We start from the raw sequence: 14,197 nt of genomic DNA, 5'->3' as shown, positions 1-14,197 counted from the left end.
AATTACAAAAGAGAATGTCAATACCAAATAAGATCCTACAGGTTCTGCTGACTCTCCCATTGAGTGGCAGGGATCAAGTCATGATTAGGAGAGAATTTTATTTAAAAGCATCATCTTAAACTGTAAGGATATCTGTTAAAACATGCCAAAGGAGATGCCATGTTGTCAAAATGCCCATTTAACCCACCGAAACATCTCAAACCCACCCTTTGCTGACTTTCTATAACCCCATTTAAGTTTTTATTTTCTTTTTTTAAACAAGAGAAAGATACATGCTGGTAAACATTAACTGTCCATCTGCACATAGAGATACAGTGTAATCTTTCAGCTCAAAATAAAGAGAAAGGAGGAAAAGGATAGAATTCTATACACTACTAGACAGAGGCCTAGGACCGACCAGCTTCCAGAAGAGTGGAGAGAGCAGAAGGTTTTTTCTTTTTTCTCGCAGAGCATGGTGGTGTGTTGATTCCATAAAGTTTTTCATTGTTGTTAAGAAAGGAAAGGATAAAATTGAATTTGGAACAGAAAGGGGTAAAGATTCTTTTCCCACAGCATTCTGCTCAAGGTGCTTCCCCCCCAAAATAAGGTGATAACCATGGTGTAAAGAAGAGCAAAAACACCTCAAAATCAAGGCAACTGAGCACAAAAAGAAAACAACAACAAAAAGACTGCAATTTGCTCCCAGGAACTGGAGAAAATTAAAAAGGGAAGGATGGACTCCATCAGTGTTTATTAGTCATCTTCTCCTTCATCTTCTCTCCTTCATCATTTCCATCCCCCCCCCCCCCGCATCCTCATCCCCTTCTTCATCAATATCTTCCAGCCCTTCTTCTTCATCATCATTATCTTCATGATCTTCTTCCCTTTCCCCTTCATCATTCATATCAGGAACCCAATAGTACTGTAAAGGATTTGGCCAAATATCATCTTTGAAGACCTCTCCTAATTCGTCTGCACTTATATCAGAATGGTCAGTAAACCTGGTAAAGAAGATCTCTGGGAAGCAAATGTGACTCAAGTGATTGGGCTTCCAGCTACCATATGGAGGGTCCCAGGTTCATTTCCGGGACCTCCTGGTGAAAAGCAAGTTGGCCCACAAGCAGTGAAGAGCTGCAGCAACAAAATGATGCAACAAAAAGAGACATAGAGGGGAGACGGTGAGAGACACAACAAACAAGGGAGCTGAGGTGACTTGGGTGATTGAGACTCTCCCCTTCCATGTCAGAAGGTCCCGGGATTGGTTCCCAGTGTCTCCTAAAGAGAACAGGAGAAGAGAGGATAAGCAGACACAGAAGAACACACAGCAAATGGACATAGAGAGAAGACAGCGAGTGCATGCGGCGGAGGGAAGGAATAAATAAATAAATCTTAAAAAAAAAAAAAGATGCTCTCTAGCTCTTCATGCTGATTCTTCCTGCTGGCTTTAATTCTGTGTTTCATTTGAACATTTTGTCACATCCTTTCCATATTTCCATTTGATTTTAATTGACTTTGAGAATGGATCACCATTCTCATTCAGATGAAATTCTTTGGAGAGAACTTAACTTTCAAAGTAAGGATTTTCATCAAAATAAAAATATATTCTTTAACCTGATTTAATATCTTCAAATTCTGTAATTTCCACTCTGGTTAAATAATACAGCAAATATTCATCCTCCTCTCCAAGCAGTGCAGACACTTGCGAATGGCCGACAAATGCTGTTACGAGAAAATGTGGGATTTTGGTGATCAATTCTGACCCCTCCTGAAAGAATGGTGGGTGGAATTTATTGTATTTCTGTTCTACTTTCATAATCTTCTCAATGGGTTGTTAATTAAGTCTGTTTCACTTTGTACTTCATCAATATCTTCAATTGCTGCCTACTGTTCTTTTTCTCATTTCAACAAGTTCAGAGCAGCTGGTGTCTCCTCTGGCCTAGGGGCAGGAAGCAGCTTTGCTTTCTTCATCTGAGGCAGGAGTGAAGACTCAACGATAGATAGTCTCTTAACTCAGATGATTATTGTGAGAACAAAATGAGATAATGCATGTATAGGACTTAGCGCAGTGACAAGTACATAATAAGAACCCAATAAATATCAATCATTATTTTTCTATCATTTGTTATGCCAAATTAAATGTATGCCTAATATCAATACCAACTGGTCTGGCTTGGACATGGGGAGAGCTAATGACTGTTTATCACAGCTATGCAAATTAGCCCGAGTCTAAATAATTCCCAACAAAACCATTTAATTTAAAAATTTTTAATAAATATGGATTAAGCAACCAACTTTTTGAGGTATATAAAACTTATCAAATTATTTTTCTATACTTCTATTAGAAAATTATGTATGGAGATTAAAAATTTAATCAAGCAAGTGAAATAGAAAAATAAAGATTATGAGTTAAGAATAAAAGTGGAAATATTTACATGAAGAGAAGGCTCATGAGAAAGCCATCCAAGGAGATATATTAATTATCAAGTACTGACAACTTGTAGTTATTTTGCTTATAATATCAAGAAAAGACAGGTATCATTGGTTTCATAATGTTTTGTAAGAAAGCATAGCTCTATAAGTGATTGCTTTCCTTTATCAATTTCCTATTGGACAAACACTAAAATTTATTTATGTCAAACATGGTCCTAATGTAATCATGAAGTCACTCCTTAGGGTCACAGTTCTCAAAAGAAATGGAAGGGTAGCTTCAACTATCATAACTGCCTTCCTTTTACACATAGGACCATGCCAGTAAGCAAGCCCCCTGTTTAAAATGCAGCCCATCTGTTCCTACATTCTGTCTCTGTGGTATCAAGAAGTGTTTACCACTTAGGTGGAAAAAGAAAAGAATATATGCAGCAACAATTACTGTTGTGACAGTTCTTGTACTTTATTCCAGTCTACAATCACTCAAAAAAGAAATGCAACAACATAGATGAACTTTAAAGACCTCATGTTAAGTGAAATGAGCCAGGAACAAAGACAAATACTGTATGATTTTACTGATATAAAATTATTAGTATAAGATTCAGAAACTAGAATATAGGTTCCCAGGGGCTTTTCCATCACCTCTGTTTAAGGGTGATGGAAAAGTTTTGGGAATGGACAGTAGTGATGGTAGCACAAGATTGTGAGTGTGATTAACACCACTGAATTATATATGGTTGAAAGTTGAAATTTTAGGTGGTATGTTACTAGAACAAAAATTTTTAAAAAACATAAGACTGCACAGCACAAATAGTGAACCTTAATGTAAGCTATGGTTGATAGTACAGGTATAATAATATTCCTTCATCAATTTTAACAAAGGTACCACACTAATGTGAAGTGTTAATAAAAGGGAGGATATATAAGAACTCTGCATTTTCTGCATTAATTTTTTGTACACCTACTTTTCTAATATAAAAATAATTTATTTGCCACAGTAAACAGTGCCTCAAACAGGGGGGCTTTGAAGGGCTCTAGAGAATCTAGACACTACAGGCAGGGCAGACAATCTCAGGAATTCAGCACCCTGTCATTGGGCCTTACTTTGGAATATATGCTTCCCAATGTTACAAAGTTAGTCTCATTTATAATTTCCTACACAGGGCTTTTCTGCCCCTTTTATTTGACCCTATAATTAGCACTATGCTTGTTAAATACATGTCTCAGAGACTTAAATCTTTTCAGTTTGTTCATATGCCGGTTGAGCCCTCCATCTAGGTAGACAGAGTTGCAACACCTACTTTCCAGTTCACTGAACTCATCCAGGACAATTAACAAAGGGCTGATGATGGACAATACCCATTCCAAAATAATAGAGTATCCACAACTGCAAGCAACACAGTTCCATACATCTGCCCCATGGGATCTAAGCCCCCTCTCAATCAGAAACAGAGTGGGCATCACCATCCCAAATCCTCAATATTAAGGAATGAACAAACATAAGTGAGGATTGCAACTATGGACCAAAAGTAGACTTATTATTATTCTACCAAAGTAGACTAAGTCTACCGAAGTAGACTTATTATTATTCTAGCAATGGAAGAACTTGTATCATTGATATAAAGGCAGTAGTCACCAGAGTTTCTGAAGGGAGGAAGAGAGAAGACTAGATATAACATGGGGAGATTTTGGGGACACTGAAATTGTCCTGCATGATATTGCAATGATGGATACAAGTCATATTTTGTCAAAACCTATAAAATTGTGCAATGCAAAGTAAAACCTATAATGTAAATTACAGACCATGGTCAGCAGCAATTCTTCAATATGTGTTCATCAGCTGTAATGAGTATGCCACACTAACGAAAGATGTTGTTAATGGGGGAAAGTATGGGGGTGGGGGTATAATGGGGATGCCCTATATTTTTTATGTACCATTTATGTAATCTAAACCTTCCTTAAAAATTAAAAAATTAAAATAATAAAAATGAGTTCAATGTTAAAATGGGCAAAAAAAAAAATTTATTAAAAAATATTCTGAAGTGTCAGACTCTTGAGATAAAAAAATTTTAGGAATACCTTAAGCAATTTATTTCACTTATATTTTCCCTTACACAAGAATGCTATGATTAAAATCTATGTCTAAGGGAAGTGGACGTGGCTCAAGTGACTGAGCTCCGTCTACTATATGGGGGGGTCCCAGGTTCAGTTCCCACAGCCTCCTGGTGAAGGCGAAGCTGGCCCATGCAGTGGAGAACTGGCCTATGCCGTGAACTGACACAAGATGATGCAACAAAAAAGAGACACAGAAGAAAGATAATAAAAGACACAACAAACCAGGGAGAAGAGGTGGCTCAAGTGATGAGGTGCCTCTCTCCCACATCAGAGGTCCCAGGATCAGTTCCCGGTGCCTCCTGAAGAAAAGCAAACAAAGAAGAATGTGCAACAAATGGACACAGAGAGCAGAAAGCGAGTGCAGGTGGTGGGGGGGAGGGGGAATAAATAAAATAAATCTTAAAAAAAAAAATCTAGGGAAGCAGACTTGGCCCAAAGGATAGGGCGTCCGCCTACTACATGAGAGGTCTGCGGTTCAAAACCGGGGCCTCCTTGACCCGTGTGGAGCTGGCCCATGTGCAGTGCTGATGCGCACAAGGAGTGCCCTGCCACGCAGGGGTGTCCCCGCGTAGGGGAGCCCCACGCGCAAGGAGTGCACCCGGTAAGGAGAGCCACCCAGCGGGAAAGAAAGTGCAGCCTGCCCAAGAATGGCGCCACACACACAGAGAGCTGACACAAGATGACCCAACAAAAAAGAAACACAGATTCCTGGTGCTGCTGCTAAGGATAGAAGTGGTCACAGAAGAATACACAGCAAATGGACATAGAGGGCAGACAATGGGGGAACTGGGGAGGGAAGGGGAGAAAAAAAAATCTATGTCTACATAAAATGAAAAGAGCTCTTTCACTAACTATATAATAAGTTACAAAAGAAAGAAGAGAACAAGAACAAGAACAAGGTAGTGCGTTATTTTCTCCCTGATAAAATATATCTCTCAATCGGCAGCACTTAAAAGAATTTTTTTTTAAAATCCAGTAAAAAAATCCAGTGAAACTCTATGGTAAGGATTAAATGAGACCTTAAGTAAAACATTTACCACAGTGCCTAACACACTTAGTAAACATTCAATACATTTTTATTGTCATTATTACTGATCACACATTGAAAAACACTGAAGAAAGAATGACAACAAATTATTCTTTACCTTTATAAGCACTGGCCCAACTATAAAGTCTTTGAAACAGCAATAAGTATATACCTCTTAGTTTTTAAAAATTTTCAACTAAAAATATTTTTTACTTACATAGAAATACAGCAAAAAGTATTTCAATTATAAAGAAAAATCTCATCTATACCTGTTATTATTTAATACTATTTGTCACCATTTAACAAGTCACCCTTTAATAGTGTTTTTGATTTGTTATTTCCTAGTTCTGTCGGGCATAAAGATTTTATCTGAATCTAACTGTAAAAAATTAAGTTTTAAAAAAGCAATTTCAGGGAAGCAGATGTGGCTCAACCAGTTGGCACATGCCTACCACACGGGAGGTCCTGGGTTCAGATCCCAGTGCCTCCTAAAAAAGACGAGCAAATGATGCACCTGCTGCAAGGAGCTAGACACTGCACCCGCCACAATGAGCTAGATGTCTCACCCCAGCAACGAGCTAGATCCGCACCCACCGCAACGAGCAGGTGCCTAAATGAGCAGTTGCTACAAGCCACACCACAGCCTGCAGGAAGCGGATGTGGCTTAGGCCTCTGGGCACTAGCCTCCTATGTGGGAGGTCCCACATTCAGTTTCCAGTGCTTCCTGGAGAAGGCAAGCAAACAATCACGAGAGAACCATCTGGGGGAAAGGGGGATAAATAAAAATTTTAAAATAAAAAAATAAAAATAAAATAAATAAAATGAAATAAAAAAATAAAAGAAAACAAAATAGCAACTTCATATATATTTTATTTTTACAAAATGTCAGAAACTGGTAAAACAAGGGCCAAAATGGGTACAAGAACACTCCTACTAATCACAAAAGTTTGTAAATTTTAATTAGTGTGGAGAAAGTGGCCATGGTGGCTGCTGGGGGCAGGGAGTGGGAGGAAGAGATGTGATGTGGGGGCGTTTTTGGGACTTGGCATTGTCCTGGGTGGTGCTGCAAGGACAGTTACTGGACATTGTATGTCCTCCCATGGCCCACTGGGTGGACCGTGGGAGAGTGTGGGCTATGATGTGGACCACTGACCATGAGATGAAGCAGTACTCAGAGATGTATTCACCAAAAATGCAATCAATTTCTCATGATGATGGAGGAGGTTGTTGTTACAGGGGAAGGAGTGGGGTGAAGGGGGTGGGGGGTATATGGGGACCTCATATTTTTTGAATGTTAACATTAAAAAAATAAAGACAAAAAAAAAAAAAACTTGATAGTTTTCAAAAATCCATAATTTCACCTTCCTGTGAAAAATGAGAATCTGGCAACAATGGGCATATGGCTATAATCAGAAGAGAATAGCAATTATCTGTCTTCCCCACTCTGCCCCTTCTCTGCCATTCTCTGTCCAGTTGGGCATAATTTTAACTTTGCCCACTTCAGCCTTTTATGCTATCTGCCTGGTCTTTTTAAGTATTTGAATCTTCAACTTTTATTGTCCACATTTGTCTTGTTTTACTAACCTGGAGTTTCTGAAGAATTGGACAATGGAGCAGATGCTTCTGCTAAGGCAGCTAATGTAGCTAATACTGACGTAGACGAGTTTCCAAACTGAACAGCAGATACACCCGTTTCATCTATTAAAAAAAGAGAAAGATAAGAATTTTTAGGATCTTAAATGCATATTTTTGATATTCTATTTTATTTTATTCAAATCTTAAGTGAAGCTTGGATAATATTAATTTTGTAAAAAAACAAGCTTGGATAGCATTATATTTTGAAAGATAATACTGCAGTGTACTTTATAATATTATCTTTCTTTAGGTTATTGTGTCTTATAAAAATTTGGTTTTTGTCATTTATACCAGAGAAGTAACTGATATAATCTTACCCTCATTCTCCAACAGTCCTTTCTTACAAGGATGAATACCTACTAAAGCATAAAATCCCAACAGCTATCCTATAGGCATCTCAATACCTGTTGCCTTGGATGAATTTTCTGAAGATACCAGACCTGTTAGGTTCACCACCCCTCCAGGTCCAATGATAAACTGTGGTGTTGCAGCATGTATCGTCACAGTGTCGGGGCTCTCTGGGTTTGTGTTGATTTGGTTCTGCATCGCAATCTAAGGGACAAATCACCACAATGTTTTTAGAATTATATCCAGCACATGTAGTACAAAAACACATTTAAAGAAACATTCTCTAATTTTAGAAGAAGCACATAATACAAACTGGAAATCTTTACTTCTCGTCTACCAAGAATACAGTATTAAATCAAAGGTATGAATTTATATCCAAAGTTCCCGTATTAGATAAAGTAGCAAAATTCCATAAGAGAAGAAATGAGTATATCTGAACGATGTTTACAGTTCACACAAAAATTTGGACATTTAAAGGTATTCTGGATCAGGAGCATGGAATGGACGACTCCCAACCCCCCACAGAAGCTTTGAATAACCATCAAGAATTGGCAGAAAGAGCTTTTTCAAAGCTTCAGAAAACACTGAAAGGACTGCAGTAGCAAGACAATCGCTAAATCAAGAAAACGGCTACTTAAACATAGTAGGGTTGCATGGCACCCTGGCTCGCCCACCCCTCACTAGTGTGGCATGGAGTAAGCCTACATTCCCAGTGAGAATCTCCGGTTCTAGTTCCAAAAGAAGCAAAGTAACCCCTGCGTACTTACTGGGAGGATCTATGTCTGGCTCAATCTGACTGGTGGTGGCCTGAGGGACACCCTGTCCCAGAACTTGCCCTGCCTGTACAAGGCAGGTCACTGAGCTCTCCCTGTGGGAGAGCAATAAAGTTGAGCTGCCTGTAGAAAGGGACTACAGACTGAAGTGTCCAGTGCCCTGAGGAAACAGGATCTTAGGGAAAGGGGTCATTTCTATCTGCATAAACAGGGGAATACCTAAGTCCAAACATGCATGCCCAGACAAGATACTTGTGCAGAAAGGACTAGGGAGAGTCTTATCCTTTGGCTGGAGCTATTCTCAAACTCATAGTGTGGATAATCTCTGAAAGAGAGCACTTACACAGATCAACCTGCAATGATTGGAAAAGGATTTTCTTTTTTTTCATTCTGCTTTTTTTTGTTACCTCCTGGCATTCAAGGAAAGCTCTATTATAACATTAGCTGGATAAAGATGAAGGAGCAGATGCCTCAGTGTTACAATTCAGGTGATAACACATCACAACATCTGTCTAGGTTTCAACAAAAGATTACAAAACATTATAAAGAAAAAGAAAGCAATGGTCCAGGCAAAGGAGAAAATTAAAGCAGTAGAAATTCTATGAGAAGGATCAGATCTGAGAAATTTTAGACAAAGACTTTAAAAAAATGCTCAAAGAAAAACATGGACAAAGACCTAACAGATATCAGGAAAATGATAGATGAAGACAAAGAAAATATCAATAGAAATATGAAAATTATGTAAAGGAACAAAAAGAGCTGAAGAACACAGTAACAAATTTTAAATTCCTTAAAGGGGTTCAACAGCAGATTAGAACTAACAGAAACAAGAAGCAGTAAACCTGAAGATAAGACAACTGAAATCATCTGGTCTGAAGAGCAGAAAAAAGAATGAAGAAAAGTAAACAGAGCCTCAGGAACCCATGGGACACTGACAGGGCTAACAATTTAAATGTACTGTGGAAATCCCAGAAGAGAAGAGAGAATCGAGCAGGGAGAATATGCAAAGAAGAAAGGGTAAAAACTTTTCAAATTCAACAAAAGACATGAATATACACATGCAAAATGCTTACTGAACTCGAAACAGGGTAAACCCAAAAGACTCACACCACAATATGTTATAATCAAACTACTGAACGTCAAATATAAAGAGAATTCTGAAAGCTGCAAGAGAGAAGCAACATGTCAAATACAAGGGAACCTCAGTTAAGAGTAGGTACTGATTTCTCCTCAGAAACCATGAAGGCAAGAAGGCAGTAAGAAGACATATTTAAAATACTGAAAGCAAAAACCTGTCAACCAAGAATTCTGTATCTGGTGTGACTAGTTTTCAAAAATGAAGGAGGGATTAAGACATTCCTAGATAAACAAAAGCTAAGGGATTTGGTCTAAACAAGCCCCTATAAGACAGGCTAAAGGGAATTCTGCAGGAACAGGAATAGGACACTAGAAAATTAACCAAAGCCACATGAAGAATAAAGATCTCCAATGAGGGTAGCAACATGGGTAAATATAAACACCAGTACTATTGTATTTTTTATTTGTCACTCCTTTTTACTTCCCACAGAATCTAAAAGGCAAATGCACAAAATGTAGCGATAAATCATGGAGTTGGAACTCATAATGTATAAACACGTAATCTGCAACAAGAACTAAATAAAGGTGGGGAGACAAAGTGCTACAGGAACATAGTATATATACACTACTGAAGTTAAATTGGTATCAAAGCAAGATTGTTATAGACAGGTTGTTAAAACAAGCCCCATGGTAATCACAAAGAAAACAGAGATTATGTAAATTTACAGAGACAGAAAGTAGAGTACAAATGACCAGGGGTGGAAGCATGGGCAATAAAGAGTCAAATCCAAATAAGCAGGGTTTCTGTTTGTGTTGAAGGAAAAGTTCTAGTAATGGATGGTGGTGAGGGTATTGCAACATTGTGAATGTGACTAATCCCACTGAATGGTATGACTGGGAAGCACTGGGATGGGATGATTTATGTAGAAGATATATGTTTCCATAATTTACAAAAAAAAAAAAAAAAGAGAGAGAGAGAAAATAAAGAGATAATGGCAATTAAATGCAATACACAAAATTGGGTAGGCTCTAAGAATGGTGAAGACAGGGCTCTAAAGGAAATTACTGGAACATAAGAAAAAACTGGAATACAGAATATAAGCATTATATCAATTTTAAATTTCTTGAACATGATAATTGCACTTAGGGTGGTTACATAAATGAGTATCCTTTTTCATAGGAAATATACATGAAACTATTGTATGTTTAAGGAGTATGATGTTTATAACCTGCTCTTAAATGTTCAGAAGACAGAGGGATGATGGATAGATAGATAAAATGATACAGCAAGGTATTGGAAACAATGGATCTGGCTATCTGGAGCGAAGGGGAATGGTGAAATTTTCTGCATGAATTTTGTATGGTTTTTGCAATTGTCCTGTAAATTTGAAATTATTTCAAAATAGAAGGTTAAAAAAACTTTTTTAATAGATATTTTGGGAGCAGATGTGGCTCAAGCAATTGAGTGCCTACTTCCCAGCTGGGTTTGGACCCTGGTACCTCCCAAAAAACAAAAAAACAAAAAGCACACAAAAAACCAACCCAGGGGAACTGGCGTAGCTCAGTGGTTGAGCGCCAGCTTCCCACATATAAGGTCCAGGATTCAATCCCTGGTTCTGGTACCTCAGAAAAATAAACAAAGAAAGTGAAAATGAAGATAAATGAAATATTTTTTTAAAAAAAGATGTTTTGCTGCCCTCTAGATACTATATTCAGCAATATATTATACTACATACATGAATTATGACCTTCCAATGAACTGTTGCTCATCTTCAACCCTAACACCCAAAGTGCACTCCTAAGAGTGAAGGAATGGAAAGAGTATGGTAAAATTCATTTTCCTAAACATTGAACATATTTTAAGTAATTAGCTAAAGTTCAGTGGAACTGTGTAATCTTGAAGAGGAAAAGTTCTACTGGGAAGGAAGGCAAGAAGAGGCAGAAGAAGTAAAGAAGATAATTTACATCAACGTCACCTAGCTAAAGAAAAAAGAAGTAATGTTGGTTACTAGTAATAACACCTGGTAAAAGCCAGAAATTAATATGCTCATAAATAGATGTTTAAGAATGGTGAAAAAGAAACAAATCAGAATTATAACGATTGTACCACTTACTCCAGGGATGTTGTTATGGTTGCTAAAAAAAGTTTTAATGAAAATATATACTGTTTGATAAACCCATATAGTACACAAATACGCAACAAAATAATTAACAGAAAAATACATCAAGAAGAGGAACTTAGGAACTTAAAACACAGAAAGTAATCACTTTATCACATCTTCTAATGCTACATTAAAAGATTGTAGTCTTATCATCAGGAAAATGAACAGTAATGAACAATGAGGAAGTGAAAAACAAAAAGGCCTAACCAAACTAAGACCAAAATGAAAAGCTACAAGCTAATAGTTTAAATCATCCACAAGAGGGATCCACCCACCTATAAAGCTTTCTTTTGTACATTTTCTTAAATTAAAAGCCAAAAGTTACCTGTAAAATCTCAGCTAAATCTTCGTTCCCATTGTCTATTGAAATATCAAATGCAGTTTTACAAAATTTACTTTGTGTGTGTACATCAGCACCATATTTGATTAGAAGTTCCACCACTTCTTGATGATTATGTTCTGTGGCCCAATGTAGAGCAGTCATCTTTAACATATCCTTTGCATTGACATCAGCACCATGCTACAAAAATATTTTAAAATAAGAGATTACTAAAATGTGAAACTTAATGAATTCCTATCATGTTATTACTAGTCACTATGCCTTAAAGCAAGAGTTTGCTACCAATGTTATGATCAACTCTATTTTTGTGTGTGCTGAATAATCTATACATACATTCCAGGAATCCCACCACCCATCTGTCATGTAATCATTTTTCTATTATGCCGATTTTTCTAACTGCTTTCCTCCTAATTAATTGGGAAGCTGGTAATTATTTTTTCAGTCACCCAGATATAGGCAGAAAGAACTAGAAAGCATACAAAGGGATGGAAAACTATAAGCATTCCTCCAAATCTCTTTTTAATGTCATTATAGGAGCTCATCTATGCAAAAATATCCTTCATTTTCAAAATCAGTGCAATAAGGAATTAAAAAGTAGCTACTGACCTACATTGTAAACGTAATTAACACCACTGAATTTTATACTTGAAAGTGGTTAAAATGGGAAATGTCATGTGGTATATAGGTTACCACAACAAAAAATTAAAAACAAAATAAGTATGCACCCCAGCACCTGCCATATAAAGGCTCAATAAATGGTCATCAGTACTGTTACTATTTTTTTTTAAATTGGGAACTATCTAGACATGCACTGTTCAATACGGTATCTACTAGAAATATGTGGCTATTAAGCACGTGAAATGTGGCTAATGCAAATTGTGATGTAATGTAAGTGTAGATATTCACTGGATTTCAAAGAAATGAAGTAAAATATCTCATTAATAACGATTATATTGATTTCATGTTGAAATGCAAATACTTTGTATATTGGGTTAAATAAAATATATTAAAATTGCTTTCTCCTTATTTTAAAGTAGTAACTAGAAAATTTATTACATGTGATTTGAATTTGTGACTTGCATTACATTTCTTTTATTTTTCTTTTAAAGATTTATTTCTCTGCTCCCCCGCCCCATTGTCTGCCTCTGTGCCCATTCACTGTGTGTTCTTCTGTGTCTGCTTGCATTCTTGTCAGCTGCACCAGGAATCTGTGTCTCTTTTTGTTGTGTCATTTAGCTGCGTCAGCTCTCCATGTGTGCAACACCATTCCTGGGCAGGCTGCACTTTTTTCGCACAGGGTGGTTCTCCATGCAGGGTGCAGTCCTTGCACATGGGGCTCCCCTACACAGGGGACACCCCTGCATGGCAGGGCATTTCTTGCATGCATCAGCACTGCGCATGGGCCAGCTCACCATGTGGGTTGGGGGCCCCGGGTTTGAACCTTGGACCTCCCATATGGTAGGTGGATGCTCTATCAGTTGAGCCATACCTGCTTCCCTACATTTCTTTTAGATAGCACTGATCTAGAGGCCAGGATAATAAGGATTGAGAATAACGTCCAAATCTATCATGGTCCATTTCAGAATTTTCTATATCACTCTTTGGCACTTAGTGATTTAAAAAAAAAAAGTCACCCATTCATATTATCTGTTAATTGTGTGTTAATTATTCAAACCTAATGTTCCCTTCCATGAGCATTTTAACAGTGTATTGAGTACAGTTAAAGGTAAAAAGACAAAATTGTACCCCCTCACTACAGGGTAGACCAAGGTCTAAGAAATCAATTGTTTGACTTAACTAAGAATATATTCAGAGGAAGTGTTTTTTTCCCTACTAAAGAAAACTTTAAGGTAATTTTCACTTAATGGGCTTACACACACAAAAAAATTACGTAACTAGATAAAACAGTAAGCATTCAATAAAACTAGTTTCTTTCTCCATCCTATAAAATCATAAAGCATTAGGGGGCTTACTTTTAAAAGTATAAAGTATAAAAACAGGCACATACCTTAAGCAAAACCTCTACTATGCTGGCATGGCCTTCAGAAGCTGCCATATGCAATGGAGTCCGGTCCACTTTCGTTCTGGCATCCCTACTCACACCAGCTCGGAGCAGTACCTCTGTAGTGGAATAATGCCCATACTGTGCTGCCAGATGAAGTGGAGAGGTTCCCAGCTATACAAAAAAACAAAAACAAAAACAAAACAAAACGTAAAACACACCACGTTTGTAACCCCTTTTAATATTCTTCTAGTCCTGCCTTTTATTTGATATTTTCTGTGTACAGTAAACAGGTTACCTTTACATATTATC

The 14,197-nt window shown here is 37.3% G+C and overlaps 1 protein-coding gene and 1 pseudogene across 10 annotated transcripts in view; both read right to left on the bottom strand.

Moving 5' to 3' along the window:
- Positions 1–14,197, bottom strand: part of GABPB1 (GA binding protein transcription factor subunit beta 1) — a 103,033-nt gene that overhangs the window by 38,558 nt on the left and 50,278 nt on the right. For 6 of the 10 annotated variants that reach the window (XR_009185103.2, XM_004471549.4, XM_023592609.3 and 3 more), the window contains exons 3-6: positions 13,892–14,059; positions 11,869–12,063; positions 7,588–7,735; positions 7,133–7,246 (exon numbers count right to left, since the gene is read on the bottom strand). Coding sequence is in view for 9 of the 10 variants with exons in the window: in XM_004471549.4 (XP_004471606.1) it covers positions 7,133–7,246; positions 7,588–7,735; positions 11,869–12,063; positions 13,892–14,059 (625 nt within the window). In the remaining variant the exon portion in view is untranslated. The remainder of the gene's footprint in view (positions 1–7,132; positions 7,247–7,587; positions 7,736–11,868; positions 12,064–13,891; positions 14,060–14,197) is intronic. The other 4 variants (XM_058294210.2, XM_058294211.2, XM_012530231.4 and 1 more) reach the window with 1 other exon arrangement.
- On the bottom strand, positions 749–1,947 carry LOC139438201 (protein SET-like; annotated as a pseudogene).

This window comes from Dasypus novemcinctus, chromosome 3, assembly GCF_030445035.2.
Source record: "Dasypus novemcinctus isolate mDasNov1 chromosome 3, mDasNov1.1.hap2, whole genome shotgun sequence".
NCBI lineage: Eukaryota > Metazoa > Chordata > Mammalia > Cingulata > Dasypodidae > Dasypus > Dasypus novemcinctus.
Note: the sequence above shows the minus strand (reverse complement) of the source record. Positions and strands in the feature narration are given on the sequence as shown.